Here is a 26,348-nt window from a genome sequence, read left to right as displayed (position 1 = left end):
GTAAGGAAAGAAGTAAAATAGCAAAACAGGTACTTACTTGGAGAGTGCGACAGCATTCCCGAAATTAGTCGCAAATGCCCTGAACAGTTCATAGGTGAACATTTCGCCGTCATTTGGAGTAACAATCAAAACCACACAGACGTGGCCGATTCCTCTGCAAAGAGAACGATACTGAACGTAATCACGAGCGGTATCTGTTACTTTGATGCCCTCCCGGCAGGTGACTGTTTCCAGCTGATAAATAGCAAAAGAAAGGTTGGGTTCTAACTGGCACCGAACCAGCTATATGTCATTTCATATGCTTGATTCGATGTTCTCAACGTGGCATACTGGCTGCGCAGATAAGGCCAAGAGCTTGCTTATAGGAAAAGTCGAGGACGCGGACGTGCGAAAGGAAAACATTACGTCAACCATGAGCAGCTTGATTTAGGCATCACCGCCCGATAGCATTCCCCATTCCCAGCTTCTCAATCAACAAAGCTTCCAGGCTTCTTCTTGGTGTCAAGCCTTCTCATATCTTCTATACTACATCTTCTATTTTAATCTTAGTTTTCAAGACGGGACTCAAAGAGGCTTTACATTCGGTTGCCACGTATGTCCGATGTGTAGAGCACTGTTTAAATGGTGTCATAGTACAAGTTTTCGCTGCCCTTAGACCAATGCCGTATACTATCGCGAGTTCTGGAATGGATCTCAGAAGTATGAGTAGATCAAGAAACTGGAGAATCATGCATAGACAGGCTTGAGACAAGCGCACCCTGGATGAAGAGCGGGAATAGCACATGTGCGCTGCAAAAGCCAAGACGACACACCCGAATGCAAATCACGGCTGTGATCCAAGGTTAATCCGGATGCTATTAGCGTCTTCATAGGGTTTTTCTTTGACCATAGTCTTGGCTAGCCGCTACTCTGCAGGAGAATTTGTGGGGAACTTGTGGCCAGAGCAGTCCAGTAGCAGACTCCTTGTACGGATCCTTCTCAGGGACAGCGATCAGAATGAAACTCTTGCCTTCCGACAAGCATAATCTTCCGCCATCAATGTACCATCACTTTTTCTGTTGCCCCGTCGGCGATGTATTTGCATTTATCGTGGGTTGTCGTGGGTAAGACTTTACCTTATCGGAAAGCAAAACATACCACACCACACGGTGTGTTAACAATGCAAAGGCTCCTTTACCTCTCCGTGTTCGAAAGAACGGCAGAATTAGAGCAAATTTCGCCTAGGCGCATCATTTGCTGTGCTTATTACATACTGCCAAATGCATCGTAATTTAAATGTGTCGATCCCAATATGTGTCGGGTTAAACTGGCCACAAGTATAAAGGCGAGACATGTTGGACGTCAGAAAATGCGTCTTTTCTCCACCTTTTTTCCTGTGTCCTCAACAGCCAGTATCATGCGCTTCCATTCTGTCCTCCTCGGGGTATCATTCCTATCAGGATCCCTAGCGGCCGCTGCCGTTGTCGGTGGGAGACAACAGGATGATGGAGTGGAGACCCTTTCTCTCGATGAGCTGTACGATCTCGCCATCGCCGAGGGAGGTCAGCTCATCGTCAAGGCCGGTGGCGACGAGAAGAACCAGCAGGACTCTGTCATCCAAGCCTTCCAAGAGAAATTTCCGAAGATCAATATTACGCTTACGGTCGACCTGTCGAAGGTACTGTCGTCTTGTCATCGTTCATGGCAGTGGCTAACTGGTTATCCCTTGGCAGTATCACGACAGTGTCATCGACCGATCACTGAACCAGACAGGGATAGCAGGTACAGACGTTGCTCATTTGCAGACACTCCACGACTTCATCAGGTGGAAGGAAGAAGGACGCGTGAGTAGCCGGTATTAAGAGGTGGTGGTCCTTGTCCTGACCGACGTTTTTTCACAGCTCCTTTCGTACAAGCCAGCAGGGTGGGACCAGATTCCGGATGACATCAAGGATGCCGATCAAGCTACCTATGTGTAAGTCCTTCCAAACTTCTAATTCCGCAGCGTCGGCTGAGGAAAGAACGGTTTGACGTCGTAGAGGAATTGCGTACTTGATATTCACCAACAACTTCGCCACAGCGAAAATTGACGTGTCTGAGGCGCCTATTGAGTTCCTGGATTACCTGGATCCTAAATGGAAGGGAAAGATCGTGTCAACCTATCCTAACGACGACGATGCGGTCCTTTTCGAGTGAGCCTTCTCGGGCCATTCTTCTCCGAGCTTGTGACTGATGAATTGGCAGGTTCTACAAGATCCAGCAAACGCACGGCTGGGACGCCATCAATAGCTTCATCGCGCAAGACGTTCAGTGGGTCCGTGGAACTGCTACTCCCGCCAGTATCCTTTTGGCCGACAATGACCGGGCCGTGTCATTTACCACAGACACCGGTTTCACAAACGGCAGTTCCGGGGTGTTCCAGCAGTTACCAGAGAGTGACTTTAGTCATAGTATTATTTGGGCTCAACGGGCAGCGATATTTGAGACAGCAGAGCATCCCCACGCTGCGAAGCTCTACCTCAACTGGCTTCTCTCGGAGGAACGCCAGACCGCCCTCGGTGGATGGAGCGTGCGCACTGATGTTGCCCAGCAAGACGGTCTCAAGGGTGCGCTCAGGCCGTTTCCTGATACTTCTGGCTCCAAGCTAACCTTGCTCTTCCTGGCAGTTTTGTCCGAATACAGTGGGAAACTGGACCCGGCCGCCTTTGAGATGTTTATGGTTGACCGAGCGCTTGTCGAACGGTATCGATTCCAGTTCGAGCAACTGCTTGGCACGGCGCAGGGTCTTAGCCCGCTGGACGACGGTCTGTAGTAATGTTTTTGGTGCCCTTAGAGCGGGAGTTGTCACTTGTACTTTGGTACAGCATAAATCTCCAAGGCTGCTACCATTGTCAAATTCTGGGTGTGGTGAGGGATTTTGGCGATTTGCCGTGTTGAGATAAAACAGGTCCCCGTGTCAAACATATATGCGGCCCGGCTTCCTCCTGCTTGGTGCGGCAAGGTCCGGACAAACATTGGCAATCTATAGTAACTGACGTTTTGCTCAACGCGTAGCTCGCCTGAACGGTGCCAAAAAAAAACACTGCTCCATTTTGATTGTACAGATATTCAACCGCTATACATCAATACACAGATCACACAGACACACAGACAACAAAAAAAGACGCTGAAGATATGTACATATGAAAAATAGTTATCAATTCAAAGTATCGTCCGTCCCTGAGTTTCAAATATCATTGTTGTGCCGGGAAAAGGGCATCATATGCAGGGCAGAGACTGTCCCAGACCGCGTCAGGCTCAATCTGGTTGGCGGCGTCACCTGGATCCGCCAACATCACCGTGGCGAGGCCGGCTTGCAAGTGCCAGAAGATGTGACAGTGGAAGAACCAAGGGCCTGAGGGGTGGCAGCTACTTGTTACCAAGGCGAAAGAAGAACCAGCGGAGAAGAAATCATACCGGGCTTATCGGTCCTGAACCGAATCATAGCACCAGCAGCACCGGCGGCAACAATGTCACGCTTAATGGGATCCTTCGTGTTAATCTCGTCGGTGCTGTTGGACTTGATCAACCAGAAGTTCATCTAAAGACATCAGAGTGAGATCGGTGATATCGACAACATGTGACCAGGAACGTACGCCATGCATATGAATCGCTACGCATAGATGTCAGTGCCAAGGTCGTAGAGCAGACGGCGTAGAAGAAACTTACGATGCGCGTCATCATCATCACTATCAGTCGCCATCAGCACGACTCAAACAAAGGATAAGAATAAACTCACTTCGGTGGGAATGTAATCTGAATGGTCTTATTAGCCGGAAGGATAAAGGTGTTCTCCGTCTCATTGAAGTCGGAAGTCTCAATGTCGCCCTCGATGACCTTCATAAGGGTAGGAACCACAGGAGGAACGTATGACACATTGTTGACGTTCCAAATTGCTTTTCCGGCAATGTTAACAAACTCAAGGGTTATGTTCACGTCAGCGGGTGGCGCCTGGGAAGGACGCATCAAGACGCGTGAATGCATCGTGTGTAAGCCGAAAACTCACCGATTCTGGGACTAGAGGGCGGAGGTTGCCTTCAATCAAAGGAACGCCGTTGACTGGGCCTTGAGTCATGGGAGCAGTAGGGTCTTGCCTAGGCGCACCTGCGTATCGCAAGATGGCTCGGGACAAGGTAGCGTTTTCTGGAGACGGTTGAGTACTACCATCCTGGAAGAGACAAAGACGTACGGTTTAAATTGTTCAACGCGTTACCGCCAACCTGAATTACAATATGTAAGGTAACCAGACGTCCACGCGAAAGGGCACCTACATATGGCGCATTAATCCAGTAGTTGTCAACACGTTGGTCGGCGTGAACCTGTGAACAAAGATATTGTCAAAGGTGATCATCTTCGACAGTTAACGCAAAACGTACAACAACGGAGTATCGTTGACCAGCTAACATCTGAACGGTGTCGACTACCGAAGGAGTGAGCTCCACTCCGTCGGCTTCAATGACCTAGGCAGATATATACATGAACATCACAGTTACAATCTAGTCTAGAAGGACAGACCGTTAAGCTGTGCTTATCAATCGAGAAAGTGAAGACGTTCCGCGCCGACTCGTTGATGATGCGGAACCGGTATCGCTTGCCCGGCACGACATTAATCACCGACCAGTCGATTTCGGGACCGCCGTTGAAGCGGCCAAAGCCGTTTACTGTGCCAGAGTCGGAGACACTGTGGGAGTGGCTTGTCAGGGACAATAGGGTAGGAACGAAAACCCGACGAGCTTACGGGATAATTCCAGTGGCCTCAAATTGCTGGAGCATTGGAAGTGTGCTGTTGTGCCACCAATCACCCAGTTGGATGATCTGGAAAGTAAAGTAAGTGGCAGGGAAAGAATCTATGACCAGTCGGTTCTACCGTGGATTCATCGTCAACATCATAGAGATGAGCCAGAGGATCCTCGGGATCTGAATATCGTTCTAGGAAATAGATCTACCAAACATACACAGACGGCGTACCGTAGACGATCAATGGGCCACGGAATCCCTGGAAAAGAGAGAAGTTATGAGTATGGTTAAACACCCTCAGGCAAATGCTACCTACATCAATATACTGAATGCTCAATTGACTGCGCAATACATGATCAGGACAGTTTGATATTGCATGAACCCAGTGGGTAATACCTATGATACCAGAAGGTCCCGGTTTGACCGAATTCGCTGAGATCAACAATGTAAGTGTAAGACGCGCCCGGCCCGATAGGACAGGTAGTGACAAAAGGAGATCCTTCGTTCCACAAGTTCTCTGTCGTGAAGAAGATGCCATCCAGATCCTAAAGTGACGATTATTAGATGCGCGTCACGTAATGTTAAGAGCTTACCAGTGAAGTGGAAAGACGCATCGAAGGATCGACCTGATAACGTGTGAGACAGATGGTAGAACCAGCGACGGGGTACAAACCAGGTCATTGTGAAGCGTGATCGACAAAATGTCGTTCTTGTTAACCAAGATCGGAGGCCCAGGGTAGCTGAAGATATCTTCAGGATATATGAGACGAAGAGACAAAGAATATCCTTACGTTCCATTGGCAACAATTGTGCCTGTAGATTGAATTTACACGAAGTCAGTTTGGCAACTCCGCAGAAAAGGTAAGCCTTACTCCTAAGAAAGCCGTCAGGCGCCAACGCGTTGTTGACAAGGTCGATAGTGAATTCTTTCAAGTTTGCCTCACCCTTCCCGCCACCTTCGGACGATGCAGCGACCGCCACGCCGGCAGCAGGATGGGGGCGCAAGAGAGTAAGAACAACAGCCGATGCGAGCAGAGAGAACATGGTGCGCTGGGTTCTCCTTGACCATCTCTAGAGTATTTATACGTTCTTGCTCTTCCACGTTCGGGGCCGCCCGCGAAAATGCAGCAGAGGCATTAAACCCTCCTGTGAATGGCAGAGACACGAGCCGCATGGAACGGCGCGCGTAGGAAAAACGATACAGTAGAGTTTGACTGAAGAAAGTGCGCGTTTCTCATCATCGTGAGCGGAAAATGAACCAGCTGGAGGTCATGGTAAAGGAAAAAAAAGTAAACAGGTAATGTGAGCGTTAGGCGTGCGTAGTGTCTGTGTGAAGTCATAGAATTATGGTGTCATTATTGGAAACCTTTCAAGTCGGTGGTCTCGTCCAGAGTCTAGAAGCGGAGATTTCAGCGCACGGCGGCAATCATCTGAAGGGCAGTTGCCAGGACGTCCTAGAGGTGCAAAATTGCGATTAGTGGCAGAGCATGTACAGGCCATGTACCGAAGCGGTGACGTTTTGTGGCATCTGAAGACACGACGACCAGACAAAGAGGCCCTAGCACTCGTTCGAGCACACATTGTAAATATATGAGAAGTTAAAAAACGCTCCAACTAAGCACAAGGGAACGGAGCTCTAACATACTCACCACAAACCCATCGTTTCACCAGATACGTGAAAAAGGCTTCCAAAAAGCCAAACATATGTGGGCATGACCCAAAAACTATTCCACGCCAAGCTCGCTTGGGATAATAATCAGAGAAAGAGTTGGATGTAGGACCAAAATGGTAGCAGATCATGAGAAAAGTAAGGATGTTTAGGCTGGTGCCGGTCTTGAAGCCGAGGAATTCTGAGGGTTCAAAAGCAAGTTTCTCGAGCACCAAGAATAATGTGTTTCCTTGGCGCCTCCGTGGTATCCAGGGAGCGAGCATGTACGAAACAGGTCATGATGGCACTTTTCACATTTCACATGGCCAGGAAAACATCGGCCTGCAGTTCCGACCTTCAGGCATCAAGTTGATGGTGGAGGTAAAAGAAAGTAAATTCGGACCAATCTACAAGCCAAATGCCGCAGAGTAACTACAGGCCACCCGACCTGTATACGTTCTGCTCATTTGCTCGAAACGGATCATTAGAATTCCAAAATCCTTTCCCTACGGACTACAACACGTCGAGAGTGCCGTTCTCAAAGGCCGTAGACTAAGGAGTGCAACTGCAGCCTGACCTTGTTAACGGATCCCTACGACGTTCTGGCATGGCATAGCAGAAAAAGAATCTGGGAGATGCCATCTTCGTCCTCCGATCACACCATCATAATCTCCAAAATCCCCTTCTCGCGCAGCCTCGGGACCTGCAATGAAGATGCGACCTCTTCTTGGGCAAACGCCGCGATGCCTTCCAGGCTGATAACTACCTTTGACGTTGCTCTGATGGCTGCATCGTCAAACTGCTCCCACCCACAACTGATGACAGGTTGGTGCTCTACCCTTTTCGCAGCGTCGCCCCGTAGGACGATGGACCTCAGAGGAGCCTCAGAGGGGATGGTATTGATGGTCATCGCAGCCCAGGCGACAAAATCCGAACGTGTGTTCCCGACAAACTTGATGTCCATGCAGAGTTCAAAGGTCTCGAGTTTGTGGTTGTTCGTGAGGTGAATGATGGAGTCATTGCTGGGATTGTATCGCGCTTCTACAGTTACTATATCAGCGTTGCGTGGGTTTGGAATGGAAGGCGTTTACGGTATGCGATGGGAGCGAACACGAGGTTGACGAGGTTCGGAGCGGCGCTGAGGATGTCGTCGGAAACGCGATGGAGGTGAAGAGGAAAGGAAATGTTTTGTTCTTTCGACGGCCATAGCGTGAGGCTGGTGAGGGAGGAGAGGCAGCCGGAGGCTGTAGGGGAGGATAACCATCTCAGCAAGGTCATGGAAATGTCGTGTAAAAGGAGTTCTTCAACGGGCGTCGTCGTTGGGTCTCGATCGAGAAAGAGACCGTCGCAGTGCAACACGCCGAGATATGTCAAGGACCGGGATGATAAGACGGTGGAGATAGGAAAGTCGTTGAACCGCTGGACAACGACAGAGCGTAGAGTGGGGAGTAGCAGGACTGTGGTGATGCCCTGCTTCACGGCGTCCGTCATGTCCTGCCACGACAGGTAGTCATTGTGGCCGTCAAGATGGAGTGCTTGGAGCCTGGGTAGAGAAACTAGCAGGCGCGCCAGGTCCTGCTCGGTATGCATCCAACCTCGCCTATATTGGCGTCGCTGGAGCTGGGTCGCCTCCTCCCACAGGATGAGCTTGCGCACGTACAAAGCGATGTGAGGCGATGCCTTGAGGAGGTCATAGAACCGACGGAACCGCCTGACGATGTAGGTGCCAGAGTTGTCGAGGATGGTTGCTGGTTGGACAATAGGGATTGTGCGAAAAACCTGAGTATATGCGGCATCCTGCATGCATCGGTGAGCCTGCAGGCATGCTTTGCACGACTGGAGGTCGTCATGAAGGTGGCAAATAATGTAGTCAATCACTTCCTGGGGCAGGGTCGACATAGGCGTCTGAGTCTCACCATCACATTCCCACGCTTGCGCAGCAACTTCGAGTCCTCCTCACCGACAGCACTCAATCGTATCAAAAACTATTTTTAAGAAAAAGGGAATAAAAATAATAAAGAGTACAGATACGATACAATACAAGTGCAATACAAATCCAGAGATTACTTGGCACCTGCCGAAGAGAACTGAACGCTTGTCAGACAGGTTGACCGTTGCAAACAGAAGATGACAAACCTTGGTCACCGATTTAGTTCCCTCAGAAATAGCATGCTTGGCCAGTTCACCAGGCAGAATCAGCCGCACGGACGTCTGGATTTCACGAGAGGAAATGGTAGACTTCTTGGAGTACGCAGCGAGTTCTGAGCACGACATCAGCCAGGGTGAAACGTCTCGAGACGAGTCGACGTACTGGAAGCCTCAGTGGCAACCCGCTCAAAGATATCGTTGACGAAAGAGTTAAGGATGGCCATTGCCTTGTTGGAGATACCCGTATCAGGATGTACTTGCTTCAGCACTGCAAGTACAGGTCAATCAATGAACGTGAACATCAGCAACGTCAACATCCACATACCCTTGTAGATGTAAGAAGAGTAAGTCTCTTTTCGTGACTTTCGGCGCTTCTTCTTCTCGCCGTCAGCTGCTGCGGGCTTGGAAGTCTTTTTGGCAGCTTTGGAACCTTCAGACTTGGCTGGAGCCTTGGAGGCGGTAGAGGCAGGAGCTTTGCCAGCAGTGGAAGCAGGTTTGGGAGCCATTGATGAGGTGGGAAGAAGTTAAGGTGGCGGTGGTAGTGAGTGCTAGAAGGCAAGTGAAAGGCGGAAGTCGACGATGATGCAGCGGGGTTTATATCAGAACGCGTCACGTTGTCAGTGTTTGGCTCCGACGCGTCTCGTTGTTGACCAGAATCAACAAAGAGAGACCACACGTGATTGAACCTTATTTGCACTCACGGTATAAATACTGGGCGACCACCACCTTGGCCCTTGTTCACTCCCACTACCTCAAGCGCTTCAAGCCCCTCGAAAACTACTTACCTTTTCGCTCAACCTCCATTTTCACTTACATAACAATGTCTGGCAAAGGTGGCAAATCCGGAAAGACTGGCGGCAAGGCTGGTGGTGAAGGTGGCAAGTCGCAGTCGCGTTCGGCCAAGGCGGGTCTCCAGTTCCCCGTCGGTCGTGTACACCGTCTCTTGAAGAAGGGCAACTATGCCCAGCGTGTTGGTGCAGGTGCTCCTGGTGCGTGGCTGAGTTTTTACAGCGTCTTATTTTTTCAACACATGTTCTTCAGTCTACCTCGCAGCCGTCCTCGAATACCTTGCAGCTGAGATTCTTGAACTTGCTGGCAATGCTGCTCGTGATAACAAGAAGCAACGTATTGTACCTCGTCACCTGCAACTAGCTATCCGAAATGATGAAGAGTGAGTCAATTTCATCCCATGTCTGCTTTTGTTGCTGACTGTCCTTAGGCTGAATAAGCTTCTCGGTGACGTCGTCATATCCCAGGGTGGTGTCGTCCCCCATATCGAATCACAGCTGCTGCCCACAAAATCTGGCAAGGGTAGGAAGGAAGATGGCATCAGTCAGGAGGTTTAAATCTTGTCCTCGGTGGGCTATCGGATTTTTTCGTCGTTTTGTATCAGCAGATGTATTATTTTCCCTATCATCTATAATTATTCATCCTTCTACGTTTTCAAGGCTATGCTGTGTTCGATGTCTGAAATTCTCAACCTTCGCGTCTGGTTTCCGTTATCTGGTCGTCACTAACTCGATGCTGAACCAGGATGTCACTGCAACTATCAGGCTGCCTACCGTACGTGCCGATTTAACGTGCATGGATTTTTCCTTGCATGTAACCGTAGGTGGACATCATAGCGTCTATGCGATTAAGTTTCTGGACGCAGACTTGCCTCTACTTGACATCCAGTGGAAGGATTTTACATGATTTCGTCGAGAAATTGCGCACATCGCTGCTGAGCAGAATTTCATTCATATGCTGAAACCTTGCGTTCCACCGATGGCCTTCAAGAGTGTCGTGTCTTCATCTTCACCCCTAATACCACATCAGGAGAGAATTACAGGTCAGGCTATCATCCTTGATGTCTGCGGGGTACATTTATCGTTGATGCAGCCGTGGTTGTGTTGGCATTCAGGAGTACCAGTGATGGTGAGGAGGTATGCATTAAACAGCTTAGTTGAGGCGAGAAGACGGGGATGATGATGGTAGTATGCGCCGTTTTCAGAAGTGTCCTCAAGTTCGTCGGGGACTCGGTGGGGAAGCTAATGAAGGAACCTTACCACGGTGGATGCAGAGCTGCCCTCCCGTTGGTATTCTTCTCGATTTTGTTTCCTTGGATAGCATACGAACTATTGACCAGCCCTCCTAGAGCCTTGCAGCTTTGACGGTTGTAAAACAGACTTCCGGAATTTTCCGGCTAGCTTCATCATCCTTCGACCTCTGTTGGATTGTTCGATTTGACTCAAGATACATGCGTATGTCTTTGTGTGAGTCTTGTTGAATGCAGTTGGCCTATACGTGATCCTCGTTATAATTGGATATAATATATATAGGTGGTCTCTACGGGATATCAAAATCATCCGAGGACAAAGGTGTCTTGAGTTGCAACGTCATCTCCAAGATGTTGTATGCCGCCTCCGGTAGTTTACGTTGTCATGGTATATGTGCGGTATACTGGGGCTTGCGGTTGCCCGGATAATGAGCCCTGAGCCCTCTGTCAAACGTATCTCTCATCGAGCAGGCATCTCTCCTTGATCGTAATCCTGAGCGATCTTTTCGAGGTGCCCGGTCACTCTTCTATGTAACTTGATTTACCTGCTTCCCGTCAATGGTGTTGTGCTATGTCAACATTGGCCTCGACGTTGATGTGTGCTTCTATGACCCGGCAGTCTTTTATTACATTTCCTGTGGCCCATCCGAGCGTTTAAGTAACGAAGAACTAATGCGTACAAAAATGGGTCGACTCAAAGTCGATGCCCTTGACTTTTCCGGGACTCAAATGTCTAGAATCCACTATACGTACGTCGCACAAAAACTCCTACCCGTTTTCTGTCAATTTTGTAGCAACATCAGCGTGATGTGATCTCACAAATTCTTTCTATCTCTGGCATTTTCTTCTATGATGTATTCATTTTACTATCCGTTCTTATAGTGTAGCTCCCTGACACTTTCGTCCTTGCTAAATGACCCGCCAAAGATCTCCATTAACACCAACACTGATTATGCAATTACCATTTTTGGACTTGATACCTTGTCTTTTGACTATGATCGTCCTCGACCATGCCTCCGCATTGGAATGATCATTTTTCTAGCTGAGATGTTTCAAACACGACGGACTGATAGATCACTCTCAGCCTGCTGCAGTCACTTCTGTTGATCTTCGCACAAATAGGAACCTAGACTGACACTCTTGGTCCTAGGAGTTCTCTCCTTGGAAACTGTTCATCTTGATCGATATCATACCACGGAACTGAGTCCTGTGCCGGAATCAATGCTCTAACTTGGTCCTTATGCTCACAGCTCACGCAGTCGTAACTCTATTGAATCATACTCCGGGTGGATTTAACTCGCTGTTGATCACTCATACACTGACATTGGTCATCATGTAAGGTCGCGGAACACGTTGGAGGTCAAGGAGTTCAAGATTCGATGTTGCCATAGAACTCAAGATCTTCGCAGTGATCAGACTACCTCGACGGATGTATACTATGCTGTATTATATAACGAGGGGTATGGTTTATGTCACCCTCCATATCACTTTACCGGTTACTTGTTCCTTCTATCAACTGCCCCCATGTCTTCTTCACCAGACCCCGCTAAAGTCGAGGCGAACGTGTTTCAATATCTTGATGCTCAGTTGAACTCAAAGGTCTTATACGCACTATTATATGGTGGGCAGCGCCTCCCGGTGTCTTGATATGTAGGCTTTAACCAACAAGGAGCATAGGCATATACACTGGTATTCTTGCTGTCACACTGTGGAATATATGTGAGCCGGTAACATCTGTACTACGACATCCAAGCCAAAATAAATCCAGTCATCAACAAATGTTGGCCCATCCGACGAGCATTAGTTGTAGTTGTCATTCTTCTACATGCTCTGACTACCGTCGGTTTTGCTGCCGAATGGCAGTATTTGCGCTCTGCATTCATCGACAATGGGCAAAATTTTATGACCATATATTTGACGCTTAACAGTGGTGCCCAAGCGGCCTCTTGGGTGACAGGTATCGCGGCCTCCATCACTTCTATTCTCGCAGACTTAATATTAGTGTGTAAAGTTTCACTGGGAATCTTCGTATCAGCTCACCATCATTCCAACTCTAGATTTGGTATTGCTGGATGATTTGGGGGCGGCGTTGGCTGGTTGTTCTGCTTCCAGTCCTTTTCCTGATTTCCGCGATCGGTAAGGTGTCTGATCTCATCTAGTCTTTTCATTTGTCCAACCATCTGTACAGTGTCAAGAATAACAGAAACATATCGCGAATTCCTCCAAGTATCCCTCGAAGTATTTCCTACGTTCTATATATCCTTCACCCTGGGAACGACATTATCATGCACCTTGCTCATCGTTTGCCGCATTTTGACTGTTGCAGGGACTAAGCGTAGAACAGAAGGGCGATTGGGAGTTTATCGTCGTTTCGTTGAAGTGCTGGTCGAATCCTCAGCTATCTATTCAATATCTTTGATCCTATATTTGGCTTTCACGATTCATAACGATGGGGAAATCTATTATCTTGATGTCATAGCTGCCATCGCAAAGGTGCGTTCGCAATGTCAGACTCCCTTGTCATCCTATCGAAACCTTATGTAGGGAATTGCTCCAACGCTCCTCGTAGGACGCGTCACGGCCGGGCGCCGGGCTCGCCCAGGCGATTCCTGGCAGGGAAGCGTGATGGCATCCGCTTCAATTAGGTCGCAGTCGCAAGATCCCAACCGGACGAGCTTCCAGGAAGATGGCCGGACAAGTCTAATCCTTGATGGTGACCTGGAAGCCCAACGTGAGATGTTTGTCAGGGTGAACTAATCTGCTCCTGTTGCCTCTGTCCCGCACTGAAACAAGATTTTTACTTCTTAGGAACCTTCTCCAGCACGTCGCTCTCTCTGCCTTGTGGCCAATAATGCCACGGACTACCCAAACACTGATGCTCCGGGGAGTGTAATGTCCTCGCCTCACTCAGGTCATTGCCCGCTCAGCCTGGATGACAGTTATACTCAGCCGAGCGCTGTTGAGCATGTTACCCGCGGTCCTACCGTAGTTAACGAGGGGCTTCGGGTCGATGAAACGTTACGGGCAGATGGTCAGCCCTTGATGTCGGAAACACGGTTGGTGCCTGACAGACCCAACAACATCCCGACATCGCCTCTGGATCAGCGACCTCTTCTTCCTAACAGGCCCGCCGATATTCAGCGACCGGAGCCAGCTCACTCGGAGTCTATGTTGACTGCCTCGACCTTGGTTGCCGAAAATGGGTCGGATGTGAGTCGGTCGAATACCAGGATGATGAAGGTTGGTATTACCTCTCCTATGTGTTGAAGTACGGGGACTGATTCCGGCTCTAGTTCATGATGCAGTGGACAGTGTTCCGTGCAAGTTCTTTGGCGATTCGATCACGGACGTCAGACTCTCAAGCACAACTCTTGACCAATGTCAACGAACCTTCATCTTTACCTGTGGCGAATGACACCGCACAACAGGGATGATTTCCTTGACGAAGTTGATTCTCGATAATTCAGCATTCATTCTTGCTTACACTACGATGTGGACGTTCCTTGCACGATAGAATATACCAGACTGAACGGTTTTGCAGGTCGAATTGGCACCGTTGCTGGTTGCTGGTATTCATACACGTCGCACTCGTGAAGGCTAAGTCTCTGAATAATTCTGCAAGTGTCTGTGGTTATATAAACTCGTCCTCGTCGAAGGGAGGGAAGCCTCGGCGCGTCTAAGCTCGATATTAGCGGGGAGGCGGGGAAAGTTGCCTAGGGCTGTACTCTGAATGGCAGAACATCAGACCCTCTATGAACAGGGTCACGAGCACAGATGGTACCCACATCAGTACGGTCACTCATATGAACGTCGTCGTCGCTAGCTATCCGTCCGCCGTCCGCCACTTGTATACTTGTTCCTCGAGTTGGCTGGACAAAATTCAGTGTTGGCCATTGAAAATGCCGAGCAATGGTCGAGTCGTCGCGCCTTCTAGAAACAAGCATGCCACTATTAAGGATGACAAAGAAGCTATTGCTATAAAGCTTAGCAGGAGCAAATGCAGGCGTTATGTGGAAGTTTTTATGCCGGAAGATTAAGATTCTGGTTGCTGGTAACTACAGGTCAAACCAATTGTACGGCATTGATGTAACCACTTACCAGTTATGGTTATCCGAATACATTTACTAATGACCGCCTAAGCTTCCTTGTAACTTGATATCAAAGTTTCCGGTTAGCCATATCTGCTAATAATAAGTATGAACTCGATTTGAAAGAACGGTGCTATTTACGGTGGTATCAACGTCGTTCTTGAAGATGCGAGACATCCGCAACCATGCGTGCCTGCTACAATAGATGAAGTGCTCTGAGTGAAAGGAAGTGTAACGAATTGTTGGGAGAAAGCGGACGAGAGAATTTGAGAAGAAGACGGACAGTTGCAATGATTAACCTGATATTCTGGATCCAGAGAGGGCTGAAACGCGATGCGCAAAATAGATTTGGACAACGTCGCTTACTGCCATGTGTCCAAATCATAGCTATAGAAACCATACGCTTCGTCATGGCACTTACCTATCCCGCTTAGAATAGGAACTGCAAGGTCGAATGAGTGTTTTGGTCCGCGTAAGGAAAGAAGTAAAATAGCAAAACAGGTACTTACTTGGAGAGTGCGACAGCATTCCCGAAATTAGTCGCAAATGCCCTGAACAGTTCATAGGCGAACTTTTCACCGACATTTGCAGTGACAATCAAAACCACACGGACGTGGGGGATTCCTCTGCAAAGAGAACGATACTGAACGTAATCACGAGCGGTATCTGTTACTTTGATGCTCTCCCGGCAGGTGACTGTTTCCAACTGATAAATAGCAAAAGAAAGGTTGGGTTCTAACTGGCACCGAACCAGCTATATGTCATTTCATATGCGTGATTTGATGTTCTCAACGTGGCATACTGGCTGCGCAGATAAGGCCAAGAGCTTGCATATAGGAAAAGTCGAGGACGCGGACGTGCGAAAGGAAAACATTACGTCAACCATAAGCGGCTTGATTTAGGCATCACCGCCCGATAGCATTCCCCACTCCCAGCTTCTCAATCAACAAAGCTTCCAGGTTTCTTCTTGGTGTCAAGCCTGCTCTTGCCGACTGTTGTTCGTATAGACTACAGTAGGGTGAGGCGCGTCATGCAGAGACCGCTACGAAGGGACCAGAAGCCAGAAGGGGTCTCATCGGGAAGCATCCTCCACGGGACATGCTCTCCTCCTCCCATCCTTCGCCCCCGGCGTCTCCGTGGAAGAGAACTCTTGTGTGCGCGTTTTTTGGCCGTGGGCCCGGGGCGAGACGAAGTATTCGTAAAGGCGAATTTGAGCCCAACTAATAATTTTATTTATGCATATTTGTCACATTGAAACGAAATCTCTTTCCAGCTGATCCTCAAATTTCGCGACAGTTGCGCTAAGGTCTCTCTTGGAGAGGCGCGCTGATCTCCATGTTCATCTTTCTATCCTGATACAATATCACGAAGGAATGCTGTGTTGTATTGCAGTGCTCCGACTGCACTTGTACTCGCTATTCATGCGGTCTTGCTTCTAGTGCCCGCAGCGCCTCCGTGTTGATCACTGCTACTGCTATGCCGCTGACATGGATCTTCATACGATTACGATAAAGTTCAAAAATCTTTTGAACATCACGGAGTTGAAGGGAAATTTTTCTGGTTTTGATATTGTCATACGAACTGAGGGTGGTAGTGATCATCTTTTCCAACCTTGACGGACCTCTAGTCCTCTCTATATAATGGGAGGTTTGATATATGTTATTCTCATAAACCACTACCTTGTCACTGTTATCATTCCCCAATGGCGACTCCAAGTCAGACGAATATTCCACCAGATCTTTCCGGCGACGACAAAGCTAACCTTTTTGAATTTCTTGATGTTAATCTCAACTCTACAATTCTCCATGCGCTGTTGTATGGTGGGCAACGATACTCAGTGCCTTGACATGTAGATGTTGACTGATGTCAGGCATATACACCGGCATTCTTGCTGTTACGTTGTGGAATATATGTGAGCCGTGAGGTATCCACTATGAGGTCCAAGCTGAAATGAATACCACAGTCATCAACAAATGCTGGCCGATCCGACGAGCCATGGTCGCCGTTATCATTCTCCTCCATGCTCTAGTTACGATCAATTTTACTGCCAATTGGTCATATATACGCTCCGCATTCATCGAAAACGGACAAAGCTTTCGGGCCATATATTCGAAGCTTGAAAGTCCAGACCAGACATACTATTGGGAGACATCAATCGCAGCATCTATGAGTACCATCCTCGCAGACTTATATATGGTGTGTGGGACTTATGCTGGGTACTACCTGCATCAACATATAACTATAGATTTGGTGTTGTTGGATGGTTTGGGGACGGCGCTGGCTTATTGTTCTGCTTCCAATATTGTCCCTGGTTTCCGCGATCGGTATGGCCTTAGATCCCATCTACTCTTTTCGTATGTCCAACTTTCTGTGTAGTGTCGAGAATCATTGAAGTATATCATGCATACTTCAATCCATCCACTAAGTCAGAATTATTCCAAATGCTTTACATATCCTTCATCCTGGCGACGACATTATGGTGCACCTTGTTCATCATCTACCGCATATTGACTGTTGCCGGGATTAGGCACAGAGAAGAGGGCCGACTGAGAGTTTATCATCGTTTCCTTGAAGTTCTAGTTGAATCTTCAGCTCTTTACTCGATATCTCTGATCCTAGATTTGGCTTTCACTATTCGGTACAATTGGGGGGAGTTTTACCTTGACGTCATCGCTGCCATCGCGAAGGTGCGTCGATGGGATTAGAGTATGCATTTACCGAACATCTTGTGTAGGGAATTGCTCCAACGCTCCTCGTAGGACGTATGAAGACTGGGCATAGGGCCCACCCAGATGATTCATGGCAGGGAAGCATGATCGCATCGGTTTCAATCAGGTCGTGTTCGCAAGAGGATAGTCAGACGAGCTTTCAGGAAGATCGCTCGACGAATCTAGTCCATGATGGTGATCTTGAAGCTCAGCCAGAGAGCGGTGTAAGAGAAAACTGATCCTCCTCCTTGTCCGGCACTAAAACAAAAATGTTTTGTTTTTAGGACCCCTCTACTGCATTCTTCCCTGGACCTAGTGCGGTTGATCACGCATGCTCAATCGCAGGACATGGCGACTGTCTTGTGTAACTTTGCGAATTGGCGCGCTCCCTCATGATGGTGATCTCCGAGGACTCGGCTTGGGTTGCTGGGAGTTGGGCTTTGCTAATTTTTGAGACGTCCCGCAGCGTAAAGCAGTCGAACACTCCTTCTCTCAGATTTTATATCAATTTTCTCACACTCCTCATCCATCTATGAATCATTTGGATTTTTATTTAGTACATTATCTCCTCTTATAGTTATATTCCTTAGATCCTATTGCGTCTGTATAATGCACTAGATCTTTTTCACCCTATCTCTGCGTTCGCTTTTGTGTCCATCGCTCATCGACACTTCATGGCTCATGATGTAAGTAACTCATACTAAGAACCCCACCCTTTACCCAGAAGTATAAGCTACTTTTCAGAAATTTCCGTACTTTGAATACCACTAATACTTAGCTTTGGCGGTGATTGCCATATGTGGACAGCCATTTTTTCGAACCTTTCCGCGACCACGACCGCTGGCAATTTTTCGCGCTGTTCTCCCTGAGAAACATATGTAAAAACAACGCATATCTCGTTCTGGAACGTCAACTTCGCTTCAGGATGGTCACAGTCCATGGAAGACCCCCCTCCGGATTGCCCTATCATTGAGAGCATACCAGTGGATTCGCGGAGGGCTGATGCGAAAGAAGCAAGGAACTGAGGCAATAACTGTGACCTTGCGGGGCCTTCGGAGAATGATCACCAGTCACAGTGTCGGCGAGTACGCTCTTGTTGCTTATCTTTTGCAAAAACCTTGTTGATGTGCCTTATAGCTGAAGTCAGGCTATACCTATGGCATCGAATTCTAAGAAGGATATGTCCGGCTTCGTTATGGAATCATAATAATCTTTTGCCCTTCATTAGTCTCCTGGATAATGGTGTGCTTATAAGACGAGGGTAGTCCCTGCCTATTGGATGACTGCTATCGTCACCTACTCTGTGCCACTTTGCGACCATGGTTATACGTGCGCTCTGAATTCATCGGCGATAGACAAAACTTCTGGACAGCGTATTTGCAGCTCGAAGGTTCTAGGGAAGCGGCGATAAAAGCTGGTTATGGACGGGTATCTTTTCACAGGTTCGTTGTTGGTAATATTTTTTTAGCTCGCTTTCACGTCGAATTGAGATATGGCGTTGCTGGATGGTGTGTGGCTTCACAACGACCTTGCGACTCTTCTTCTACTGTTCCGCCAAGTGTCATACCATCTTATCGACATATCTCTGTCACAGCCTTGAAGTCCGTCACGGTACACATGGAAAACGTGAAGCTCTCAGGCTTGTTACTGGATTCCGGCCTACATATCCCCCATCCTTGCAGTCATGCTACTGTGCACACTGCTTATTATCTACCATATTGTTACCATCGTTCGGGCGAAGGACGGATCAGAGAATCTACTGTTAGTGGAACCCTTGGCGTTTTACTCCGCCCACTTGGTCGTATATGTGGTCTTAGTGGTTCGTAACAACTCCGCCTGGGCAATGGTTGTAAAGGTGAGCTATTAGTTTCTCTACCAGTGTCGCTCTCTTGCAGGCGCTTAGCAGGTTTTTAGAGCTTCGCTTCTACGGGTGCTCGCCCGAATGAATGACATCTAGAAGGGAAGCATGATATCCTCGTTTTCCTTTGGGAATCGTTCTCCCGCTTGCGCTGAAGTGAGATCTGGGTTAGGACCCAAGAAGAATCGAGGGAAAGCTTGAGTGTCACGTTGGCCGATGATGTCCAGGGCCACCCAGTGGATCATGAGGCCGCAGCCCCGCCTACATGGCGAATATAGCTGTGGTTTTCCGCGTTTAGATGGTCTGGTGATGGTTGCACGAGGTATCCAGACACAGACACGTGTGAGTTGACACTTCTCCTTCACGTCACTGATATTGTCGCCCTCTCTACGACCCTTCATTGCTTTACTTTTCGGGTGCAATGGCGGTCATCACCGTGCACGGATTCTTGTGCCGTGGGAGAAAGCTTCGAAGCACATGTTTTGACTTCAGAAATATAAGCCCTCTCTGTGGGAGACCCAGTCCCAGCCAAGCATGTTCTTCTTTCTGCTCTCGCTCCTCATCTCGAGCACCAGTGCAAGGTTTTTGTATGACTTTGCGGACCTCAAAGGTCTTGACGCATATGACTTTGTCGTCGTCGGAGGTACAAGTACCTTGTGTTCTGGCATATGCGGCCCGTACTGACGAATGGAACGGCTATAGGTGGTCCTGGTGGAAGCACAGTGGCCGACCGACTGAGCGAAGACCCCACTGTCAACGTGTTATTACTCGAGGCTGGGGGTGAAAACGACCCAGCCGTAGATCCCGCCCTTGCTATCCCGCTGTTCTGCACGACGCTGACGCCAAATACGCCTTACGATTGGAATTATACAACCGTCCCACAAGAAGAGCTCAATGGCAGAAGTATTCCGTACCCGTTGGGTATTGGCTTGGGCGGATCGAGTGCCGTTAGTGAGTGCCATGCATAAAGGATTCGCCAATTCGCCAAGTAATTTAATTTTCAGACTGCCTGGTATACACTCGTGGCTCAGCAGACGACATCGACACATGGGCCAAGTTTTCTGGAGACGAAGGCTGGTCATGGGACAGCATGCTGCCGTACTTCAAGAAGGTATGACTCCATCCCATTATATGATTTATACTAATACCTTCATTAGGGTGAGAAATTCAATATTGTTCCTCGGGACGGACATAATACTACTGGTCAATACCTGCCTGCCTTCCATGGCACCCACGGCGTGATCGGTGTTAGTCTTCCAGGATACCCCTTCCCCTTCGATGGACGCGTCGTCAACACTACACAGGAGCTGGCAGAGTTCCCATACCGAGTGGACATGAACTCTGGCGAACATATAGGTATAGGATGGGTTCAGTCACTTGTGGACGGTGGACAGCGCTCCAGTGCAAAGGCACACTTACTTCGCGCCGAGAATGAGGGTAGGAAAAACATAGACGTGCTATTGCATGCCCGGGTATCTCGCGTGGTGCCTGCTGTGGATGGTATGACGGACTTGAGATCAGTGGAAGTGCTGGACTCTGCTGATGGTATGCATATATGTGCATTAACGTTGGCCAGCATTTAATACTGCTTCATAGAGTCTCTCAAAATCATCACTGCCAAAAATGAGATAATTCTCTCCGCTGGTTCCGTTATGACGCCGACTATCCTCCTTCATTCTGGAATTGGTGACCCTGGACTGCTCGAGCCTCTGGGTATAACCACCATCTTGTCCCTTCCATCTGTAGGAAAGAACCTCACCGACCACATCGGCGTCAGCACGACCCTGGTTGTAAACTCGACCAACACGTACGACATTGTCCTCAGAAACGAGACTCTCCGGAACGAATGGATAGAGGAATGGACTACGAACAAGACAGGGCTACTTACAGACACATCGGAGAACCATGCTGCTTGGCTTCGTCTCCCGGACAACTCGACTGTGTTTGAGAATTATTCCGATCCTTCATCAGGGCCTTTGACTGCACATTATGAGTTCTTATTCCAAGTATGTCCTATAACACAGGTATGTATGCATATTCTAATCCTTTTTTAGAACGGATTAGCTAGTGGCGGAGGAAGCGGCAACTACATAAACGTTCCAACAGCATGCGTATCACCGGCCTCGCGAGGATCAGTATCCATCAACTCCTCCGACCCCTTCTCCAGACCCCTAGTCAACCCCGCCCTCCTCACTGCGCCAGTCGACATCCTCATCGTACGGGAATCTATCCGGGCCGCCCGGCGGTTCTTCAGCGGCCCCGCGTGGGAGGGCTACATCTTAGGCTCACTCAATAACAATGCGACCACGGACGAGGAACTCGACGAGTTCATCCGTCAAAATGCGGTGTCGTTCTTCCACCCGGTCAGTACGGCGAGTATGTCGCCCGAAGGAGCGGATTGGGGTGTTGTGGATCCAGATTTGAGGGTGAAGGGGGCGAGTGGGTTGAGGATCGTGGATGCGAGTGTGATTCCTAGGTTGCCGGCAGCGCATACGTCTGCCGCAGTGTACGCGGTGGCAGAGAGGGCAGCGGATATCATCAAGCTGGCATACGGTTTGCCGGTCGAAGCTCCGTGAGGGGACCCGTCAAAAGGTAGTGTTTTGGGGATCAGTATTGTAGGGAAGCTTGTCGGGTTGGAATCTACATCGACGTACTACCACCGACTACTGACATTTCGGTACTTTTTTATCGTCGGTAAGATGCAGTGGAATGCTTGTCTGAGCGGTCATAGTCAACGTCTTGGGACCACGCTGTCCTTCCTTATATAGGACCCGTCGTCCTGTGAGACGTGTAGGATCTTGATTAACCCCAGTGTTCTTTGCAATGAAATTAGGGGTCATTGCATGGCATGAGAATTAAATCTGGTCCTGCTGGAAGTAAAACCTGACAACTGGCAATAGAATTGTTCACTTTGACCGTCGACATGATTATACGAACTGCCATCAACGTGTTAGCTGTCGATTCTTGTCGAACAAAGCTATTTGGCCAACCTTATCGCCGGCAAGAGGGAAACGTGAGATATAAGATGACCATCGCATGGTTGGCGGCGTACAGGCGCTTCTCACAGCAAGATGAATTTTCCGTCACCATGCTGCATTTCACCCTTCAAATAAGTTTTCAGCACAGCCGAACTCGACGACTTGTCCTTCCGAGCTAAGTTATATCCAGGGCGATCATGTTCAAAATGCAAGGACGACGTGGCTATGCAACTGTGGGTTGCCAATTCTCGCTGTCCATCAAGATCCCGCTCTTCGTTGACCTTGCACTACCTAGGCAGGCGTGGCGCGCTCAACCCTAGAGCGACACCGACTTCTTCCAACTCGTTAAGATTCATATGTTGCCGCTATATGATAACTGTCTGGAAACTACGCGGGTGGCTGAAAGAGCCACATATAGACCGGCTGCAGGTCATATCCCACAGACCTCGTAAGGCCGTAGTTTTGACGACAACGTACGTCGGTGTTGTTTCGTGCCTCAACTCTCCAGTAATGTCAATAAATATGATCCTTGAATTTGGAGGGAAAGTACACAGGTAGTCTAATTTGGAGTTGTAGCGAAAGCATTTCAGATGGAGGACGTAGAAACACACGATTACTTTATATAATATACTAGACGGCAAATGAAGGAGGAGGGAAAGTTTCAGCCGCTTTTCCCTGTAACAGCCGGGGCCGGATTCGCATTCTCAGGCTGACTCTGAGTGCGAACTTCGTCAGCAAACGTGACAGTACGCGTGGCAGAGCTGATTGGGTTTGTCTGAGCCTGAGGCTTCTTCTCCTCAACGGCCTTCGTAGCCGGAACGCTACCTTGCCAGGAATCGTAGGGGCGCGCAAAGCCCGTCAAGATGCGTCCCAAGAGGAGGGTGGGCGCAACTGCCTATTAGCAAACATTCCAGTTAGGATGAGACGTAAAGAGATCGAACGGAAATGTACTCCTGAAATCTCTGCTACTGGTTCAAGGTAGTAGTAAGTCCACTCGGTGCGAGCGACGAAGACTGCGTAGAGGATGAGGCCAACAGAGTAGACAATGGCGGATTCGACGAAGAGCTCGACGGTGCGATGGTACAGCGATGGTCCATCCTCTGTTCCGTCTTTCTCCAGAGGGGACGTGATAAGGCGGTAAGTGATAAGTACGGTGCACCAAAGGGCGGTAGCCATGGCGAAGGACACGTAGACCATGAGCCAAGGTGTGTGTTCAAAGTTGTCGTGCAATCTGCCGTGGGTTTCAATGATTTTGAATGCTAATTAATATATTGTTTAAGTTGGCATTTAAGCATGTTACGACTTGAACGTACTGATGGTGCAAATCAGAAGCACAATGGGAGGCACAATCGTTGTCCAGCGCCGGCCCCAGAGTACAAAGCAGCGCCAGATCTAGAGCCGATAAGACATTAGTTGGTGTAGAGGAAGAACCAACAGAGACCTTACGAGGGTAGCGTCCGCAAAAATGGTACCAATGCAGCTGGTGACAGTCATCCCCACTCGAGTCGCAACCAGCGACCTTGAGTGATTGATAAGAGCCTGATATACGGTCCAAAAGGTTTCTCCGTTTTTGATGAATGCATAGCGTGTGAATGACCAACTGAACGCTAAGCTGATTGTTGCCATAACGTAGATAATGCCGATGACGATGGACATGTTGCGCTTGGGACCCTGGTATTTGCTTACAACTGCAGAGGACGTGTTACGTCACGTTGCAGAGATGACAGAAGAGACCTTGTACTCACGAATTTTCCATCCAGCGACGGAGATTATACAGGTATACAAGCCTATGTAGCGTGTTCATGAGCAAGTGTACAACGAGAGGAAGGAACGCACCATGCAAGAATGCGAAGAGAATGGTCGGATTCAAATTAGAGTCGAAATCACGGAATATGAACGCAATTTGGGCGTCGCTGAGATTCGGAACATCCGTTTCATTAGACATTGCCGGGGATGTCTGAAAAGAAAGGGAGATGGATGAACAGCTGGGAAGTGGGGATCATCCTCCCAGCTTACTATTTATATAGACATCCACTGTACAATGGCATCAGCCCCTTCACGAAACACGGGAGTAGGTTCTTTGAAAGATGACTATGTTGATCTTCCTAATTTGAAGATAACCATCTGCACCGATGATGAGTTCCCACCGATGGCAGTTGCATTTGACAAAACGTCCGTCCGTACCACCAAAAGGGCAACTGTATCTGGAACATGTTTTGATGAGCTCAAGACTCTATCGAGCGTTCTTCATTCCGAATCTATGAGCAGCTGTAGTCAAGCGAGATAGAGTCTGTAATTTGATGCAGTGCGGACCGGTTCTGCCTCATTACCGGGATTCCGTAAATCACGAATCCACCACCAAAAGGCCGGGTTAATGAACAGGCTAGACCTGTGTGAAGGGAGTCAGTCTTTCGATGGAACTTGGACATGTCCGTGATAGATCGGGAGGAAAGAGAGCTATATGATTCGCCAGTCTGATCACAAACGAGGCGGAGTTCAGGTCATCTCAGGGCGAGCCATTCTATTTTCACTTGAGATGCATTGCAAACACATGGAAAAAGGGAGAAGACGTACCTTTTCGAACTCATTTCGAGTGATCAGATTGTTCTTCATGTTGCATCTTCATTGTGGTTGCAGTGGGATACGATGGTAGCTCCGCATCAACGAGTACCTCGCCATTGCACCGTTCTATCAAGCCTACGCTGACGGTCTTGTTTTGTTCAGAGCGACAGATTTCCGATTCAAAGGATGCCTAGCAATGTTGCACTTTCATTGGTGTTGTCTCTTTAGAAATATCAGTGCTTCTCTGATCCTAACCTTGGGTGACATACTCACTCAACCTGTCTCTATCTCGCAAGCGCAGCCGAGTCTTTGCTGACCATCACGATGTCTCTATGGCAAACGGTAATTGCGACCAAAGAGAGGGTCGGAGATGATTTCAAGAAGCAGAAATATATGGCACGACGGTTAAGAGCAAGTCGAAAAATAGCAATCACTTGCTCATCCTCTCAGTTTTGAAAATGACACGGATTATAGTCACCTATCTCCAAGTTGAAAAGACAGTAGGCCATGCGTTCCATTTGTCTGAAACATTGTTACCTTCTTTGAACAAAGCGAGTATACTATTGTACTATTATTTAACAATCAAACTGGCTACGTCCCCGCCATTCCTACGACACCAACATGATCTCTAATGCGCGCGACCTCGTTGGCAGTGAGAGCCGTCTTGCCTGCGCGCAGAAAGTCTTCGAAAGCCTGTTGGGCATCCGAATCTGTGGTGAATTCTGATCTGCAAGACCTCAGTAAACATGGTGGGTGAACAACGATAGGCCCTTACCTCAGGAAGGAATACAGCCGGTCCCACATCTCTGGTTTGGCAAGCGTGTGGTGATATGTAGAGGTAGAAGGACGTGTGGGTGAAGGGGGGTTGGTATCGAGGGAAAGGGAGATGTCGGCAGGCCTTTCCGCCGATGGAGATGGAGAAGGCGAGAGCACGACGGATGGGATACGGGTATGACGAGAGGGTGCAGCGGGGGTGGCGATGGTGATAGGTGCTGGCTTCATTGGAGTGGGTGCAGCAATTACAGGGGGAGTGTCTTTGAGAATGAGATTGACAACGTCGCCGTCGTGAACAGGGTACTCGAGCAGGAGCTTATTGTCAGCGAGGGCCTTGCCTTTGAGCAGGAGACGAACAGCAGCTGGATTTGCTGGAGAGAGCTGGGATTTGATAGAAAGAACGGTATCAGAGGGAAATACTCTGAGGGTTGTCGATGAAGCGGGTTTGAGCGATTTGAAGGTGAGGGTAATCGCTTTATATGTAATCAGACAATGGCTGGCTCCTAATAAATGACGCTCTCACCCGATGATGACGATCCTGCCTCTTCTTGTTTCCGCTGGGGCAGTGCAGGCAGCGGTACCTATATTCAGGCTCTTCAGTACAGAACGACGACCAGCATAGCTCCTACCTGTAGCACAGGCACCTTCTTCAACGAGTTCTCAGGCGGCTGGTGGTAGTCATCAGGGTACGCGACGGGCTGCGATGTTATCGTGTTTAGAAATGTTGTCACGAACGCAAGTTCAGCCTGCTCAGCCATAGTGGTACCAAATCACAAGGTTAGGTGGCTGTG

The 26,348-nt window shown here is 48.7% G+C and overlaps 12 protein-coding genes across 12 annotated transcripts; 5 read left to right on the top strand and 7 right to left on the bottom strand.

Moving 5' to 3' along the window:
* Positions 1-1,387: 1,387 nt before the first annotated feature.
* BT62DRAFT_929730 (ABC-type Fe3+ transport system, periplasmic component) lies at positions 1,388-2,825 on the top strand. The gene is made up of 6 exons (XM_043185784.1): positions 1,388-1,657; positions 1,713-1,823; positions 1,881-1,954; positions 2,019-2,171; positions 2,224-2,585; positions 2,646-2,825. Exons 1-6 carry the CDS (start codon positions 1,397-1,399, stop codon positions 2,789-2,791), a joined length of 1,107 nt encoding a protein of 368 aa, XP_043042142.1. The 5' UTR covers positions 1,388-1,396; the 3' UTR covers positions 2,792-2,825.
* A 367-nt stretch (positions 2,826-3,192) lies between these two features.
* BT62DRAFT_719012 (Cu-oxidase-domain-containing protein) lies at positions 3,193-6,084 on the bottom strand. Its single transcript, XM_043182002.1, has 19 exons — positions 5,628-6,084; positions 5,547-5,568; positions 5,429-5,495; positions 5,349-5,381; positions 5,152-5,300; positions 5,072-5,096; positions 4,987-5,014; positions 4,886-4,935; positions 4,757-4,833; positions 4,534-4,699; positions 4,395-4,478; positions 4,290-4,337; positions 4,208-4,238; positions 4,025-4,161; positions 3,758-3,969; positions 3,688-3,707; positions 3,615-3,631; positions 3,436-3,559; positions 3,193-3,373 (listed from the first exon to the last, which is right to left on the bottom strand). The coding sequence occupies exons 1-19, from the start codon at positions 5,797-5,799 to the stop codon at positions 3,213-3,215; spliced, it is 1,623 nt and encodes a 540-aa protein (XP_043042141.1). The 5' UTR covers positions 5,800-6,084; the 3' UTR covers positions 3,193-3,212.
* On the bottom strand, positions 5,950-6,872 carry BT62DRAFT_719020 (uncharacterized protein). The gene is made up of 2 exons (XM_043182003.1): positions 6,405-6,872; positions 5,950-6,209 (listed from the first exon to the last, which is right to left on the bottom strand). Exons 1-2 carry the CDS (start codon positions 6,685-6,687, stop codon positions 6,100-6,102), a joined length of 393 nt encoding a protein of 130 aa, XP_043042140.1. The 5' UTR covers positions 6,688-6,872; the 3' UTR covers positions 5,950-6,099.
* BT62DRAFT_1003352 (uncharacterized protein) lies at positions 6,836-8,302 on the bottom strand (the record flags this gene model as incomplete). Its single annotated transcript, XM_043176933.1, has 4 exons — positions 6,836-6,916; positions 6,981-6,995; positions 7,065-7,444; positions 7,495-8,302. The coding sequence occupies 4 exons, from the start codon at positions 8,300-8,302 to the stop codon at positions 6,836-6,838; spliced, it is 1,284 nt and encodes a 427-aa protein (XP_043042139.1).
* A 77-nt stretch (positions 8,303-8,379) lies between these two features.
* On the bottom strand, positions 8,380-9,099 carry BT62DRAFT_929726 (histone-fold-containing protein). Its single transcript, XM_043185783.1, has 4 exons — positions 8,877-9,099; positions 8,715-8,819; positions 8,540-8,664; positions 8,380-8,490 (listed from the first exon to the last, which is right to left on the bottom strand). Exons 1-4 carry the CDS (start codon positions 9,055-9,057, stop codon positions 8,467-8,469), a joined length of 435 nt encoding a protein of 144 aa, XP_043042138.1. The 5' UTR covers positions 9,058-9,099; the 3' UTR covers positions 8,380-8,466.
* Positions 9,100-9,252: 153 nt separating this feature from the next.
* Positions 9,253-9,897, top strand: BT62DRAFT_965129 (histone H2A; the record flags this gene model as incomplete). The annotated part of the gene is made up of 3 exons (XM_043188757.1): positions 9,253-9,540; positions 9,593-9,722; positions 9,771-9,897. The coding sequence occupies exons 1-3, from the start codon at positions 9,372-9,374 to the stop codon at positions 9,895-9,897; spliced, it is 426 nt and encodes a 141-aa protein (XP_043042137.1). The 5' UTR covers positions 9,253-9,371.
* Positions 9,898-11,932: 2,035 nt separating this feature from the next.
* BT62DRAFT_718961 (uncharacterized protein) lies at positions 11,933-13,656 on the top strand. The gene is made up of 6 exons (XM_043182001.1): positions 11,933-12,210; positions 12,267-12,308; positions 12,358-12,590; positions 12,647-12,725; positions 12,778-13,082; positions 13,134-13,656. The coding sequence occupies exons 1-6, from the start codon at positions 12,114-12,116 to the stop codon at positions 13,344-13,346; spliced, it is 969 nt and encodes a 322-aa protein (XP_043042136.1). The 5' UTR covers positions 11,933-12,113; the 3' UTR covers positions 13,347-13,656.
* A 383-nt stretch (positions 13,657-14,039) lies between these two features.
* Positions 14,040-15,563, bottom strand: BT62DRAFT_1074191 (uncharacterized protein; the record flags this gene model as incomplete). The annotated part of the gene is made up of 5 exons (XM_043178994.1): positions 14,040-14,315; positions 14,375-14,519; positions 15,099-15,119; positions 15,187-15,416; positions 15,480-15,563. 5 exons carry the CDS (start codon positions 15,561-15,563, stop codon positions 14,187-14,189), a joined length of 609 nt encoding a protein of 202 aa, XP_043042135.1. The 3' UTR covers positions 14,040-14,186.
* Positions 15,564-16,379: 816 nt separating this feature from the next.
* BT62DRAFT_992651 (uncharacterized protein) lies at positions 16,380-17,952 on the top strand (the record flags this gene model as incomplete). Its single annotated transcript, XM_043190355.1, has 7 exons — positions 16,380-16,497; positions 16,548-16,589; positions 16,641-16,873; positions 16,923-17,031; positions 17,054-17,364; positions 17,412-17,609; positions 17,670-17,952. 7 exons carry the CDS (start codon positions 16,380-16,382, stop codon positions 17,751-17,753), a joined length of 1,095 nt encoding a protein of 364 aa, XP_043042134.1. The 3' UTR covers positions 17,754-17,952.
* A 1,826-nt stretch (positions 17,953-19,778) lies between these two features.
* Positions 19,779-21,863, top strand: BT62DRAFT_718333 (alcohol oxidase). The gene is made up of 5 exons (XM_043181998.1): positions 19,779-20,194; positions 20,248-20,354; positions 20,401-20,788; positions 20,840-21,249; positions 21,298-21,863. The coding sequence occupies exons 1-5, from the start codon at positions 19,912-19,914 to the stop codon at positions 21,817-21,819; spliced, it is 1,710 nt and encodes a 569-aa protein (XP_043042133.1). The 5' UTR covers positions 19,779-19,911; the 3' UTR covers positions 21,820-21,863.
* Positions 21,864-22,929: 1,066 nt separating this feature from the next.
* BT62DRAFT_718563 (uncharacterized protein) lies at positions 22,930-23,952 on the bottom strand. Its single transcript, XM_043181999.1, has 3 exons — positions 23,668-23,952; positions 23,535-23,613; positions 22,930-23,480 (listed from the first exon to the last, which is right to left on the bottom strand). Exons 1-3 carry the CDS (start codon positions 23,875-23,877, stop codon positions 23,080-23,082), a joined length of 690 nt encoding a protein of 229 aa, XP_043042132.1. The 5' UTR covers positions 23,878-23,952; the 3' UTR covers positions 22,930-23,079.
* Positions 23,953-25,283: 1,331 nt separating this feature from the next.
* BT62DRAFT_929720 (uncharacterized protein) lies at positions 25,284-26,329 on the bottom strand. Its single transcript, XM_043185782.1, has 4 exons — positions 26,187-26,329; positions 26,081-26,138; positions 25,559-26,030; positions 25,284-25,510 (listed from the first exon to the last, which is right to left on the bottom strand). Exons 1-4 carry the CDS (start codon positions 26,313-26,315, stop codon positions 25,375-25,377), a joined length of 795 nt encoding a protein of 264 aa, XP_043042131.1. The 5' UTR covers positions 26,316-26,329; the 3' UTR covers positions 25,284-25,374.
* Positions 26,330-26,348: the final 19 nt, after the last annotated feature.

Source organism: Guyanagaster necrorhizus (genome assembly GCF_019112545.1).
Source record: "Guyanagaster necrorhizus MCA 3950 unplaced genomic scaffold BT62scaffold_7, whole genome shotgun sequence".
NCBI classification, from domain to species: Eukaryota; Fungi; Basidiomycota; class Agaricomycetes; order Agaricales; family Physalacriaceae; genus Guyanagaster; species Guyanagaster necrorhizus.
This window is presented reverse-complemented; position numbering and strand designations above follow the sequence as displayed.

What these genes read in the sequence shown, in the direction of transcription:
- BT62DRAFT_929720 (XM_043185782.1), bottom strand. Translation starts at nt 26,315, where the DNA reads ATGGCTGAGCAGGCTGAACTTGCGTTCGTGACAACATTTCTAAACACG. An exon ending in AGAAGGTGCCTGTGCTACAG is followed by an intron (nt 26,139 to 26,186) that starts GTAGGAGCTATG and finishes GCCTGAATATAG; the next exon opens with GTACCGCTGCCTGCACTGCC. An exon ending in GGCAGGATCGTCATCATCGG is followed by an intron (nt 26,031 to 26,080) that starts GTGAGAGCGTCA and finishes TTACATATAAAG; the next exon opens with CGATTACCCTCACCTTCAAA.
- BT62DRAFT_718333 (XM_043181998.1), top strand. Translation starts at nt 19,912, where the DNA reads ATGCGGCCCGTACTGACGAATGGAACGGCTATAGGTGGTCCTGGTGGA. An exon ending in AGTGCTGGACTCTGCTGATG is followed by an intron (nt 20,789 to 20,839) that starts GTATGCATATAT and finishes ACTGCTTCATAG; the next exon opens with AGTCTCTCAAAATCATCACT. An exon ending in ATTATGAGTTCTTATTCCAA is followed by an intron (nt 21,250 to 21,297) that starts GTATGTCCTATA and finishes ATCCTTTTTTAG; the next exon opens with AACGGATTAGCTAGTGGCGG.
- BT62DRAFT_719020 (XM_043182003.1), bottom strand. Translation starts at nt 6,687, where the DNA reads ATGCTCGCTCCCTGGATACCACGGAGGCGCCAAGGAAACACATTATTC. An exon ending in GGTGAAACGATGGGTTTGTG is followed by an intron (nt 6,210 to 6,404) that starts GTGAGTATGTTA and finishes TTGCACCTCTAG; the next exon opens with GACGTCCTGGCAACTGCCCT.
- BT62DRAFT_929730 (XM_043185784.1), top strand. Translation starts at nt 1,397, where the DNA reads ATGCGCTTCCATTCTGTCCTCCTCGGGGTATCATTCCTATCAGGATCC. An exon ending in TTACGGTCGACCTGTCGAAG is followed by an intron (nt 1,658 to 1,712) that starts GTACTGTCGTCT and finishes ATCCCTTGGCAG; the next exon opens with TATCACGACAGTGTCATCGA. An exon ending in CCAGCAAGACGGTCTCAAGG is followed by an intron (nt 2,586 to 2,645) that starts GTGCGCTCAGGC and finishes TCTTCCTGGCAG; the next exon opens with TTTTGTCCGAATACAGTGGG.
- BT62DRAFT_718961 (XM_043182001.1), top strand. Translation starts at nt 12,114, where the DNA reads ATGTCTTCTTCACCAGACCCCGCTAAAGTCGAGGCGAACGTGTTTCAA. An exon ending in TGTCACACTGTGGAATATAT is followed by an intron (nt 12,309 to 12,357) that starts GTGAGCCGGTAA and finishes AAATAAATCCAG; the next exon opens with TCATCAACAAATGTTGGCCC. An exon ending in TTTCCTGATTTCCGCGATCG is followed by an intron (nt 12,726 to 12,777) that starts GTAAGGTGTCTG and finishes CCATCTGTACAG; the next exon opens with TGTCAAGAATAACAGAAACA.
- BT62DRAFT_929726 (XM_043185783.1), bottom strand. Translation starts at nt 9,057, where the DNA reads ATGGCTCCCAAACCTGCTTCCACTGCTGGCAAAGCTCCTGCCTCTACC. An exon ending in CTCTTCTTACATCTACAAGG is followed by an intron (nt 8,820 to 8,876) that starts GTATGTGGATGT and finishes CTGTACTTGCAG; the next exon opens with TGCTGAAGCAAGTACATCCT. An exon ending in GGTTGCCACTGAGGCTTCCA is followed by an intron (nt 8,665 to 8,714) that starts GTACGTCGACTC and finishes TGTCGTGCTCAG; the next exon opens with AACTCGCTGCGTACTCCAAG.
- BT62DRAFT_718563 (XM_043181999.1), bottom strand. Translation starts at nt 23,877, where the DNA reads ATGTCCATCGTCATCGGCATTATCTACGTTATGGCAACAATCAGCTTA. An exon ending in TTTTTGCGGACGCTACCCTC is followed by an intron (nt 23,614 to 23,667) that starts GTAAGGTCTCTG and finishes TATCGGCTCTAG; the next exon opens with ATCTGGCGCTGCTTTGTACT. An exon ending in GCTTCTGATTTGCACCATCA is followed by an intron (nt 23,481 to 23,534) that starts GTACGTTCAAGT and finishes TATATTAATTAG; the next exon opens with CATTCAAAATCATTGAAACC.
- BT62DRAFT_719012 (XM_043182002.1), bottom strand. Translation starts at nt 5,799, where the DNA reads ATGTTCTCTCTGCTCGCATCGGCTGTTGTTCTTACTCTCTTGCGCCCC. An exon ending in TCACGCTTCACAATGACCTG is followed by an intron (nt 5,382 to 5,428) that starts GTTTGTACCCCG and finishes ACACGTTATCAG; the next exon opens with GTCGATCCTTCGATGCGTCT. An exon ending in TGGCCCATTGATCGTCTACG is followed by an intron (nt 4,936 to 4,986) that starts GTACGCCGTCTG and finishes AACGATATTCAG; the next exon opens with ATCCCGAGGATCCTCTGGCT.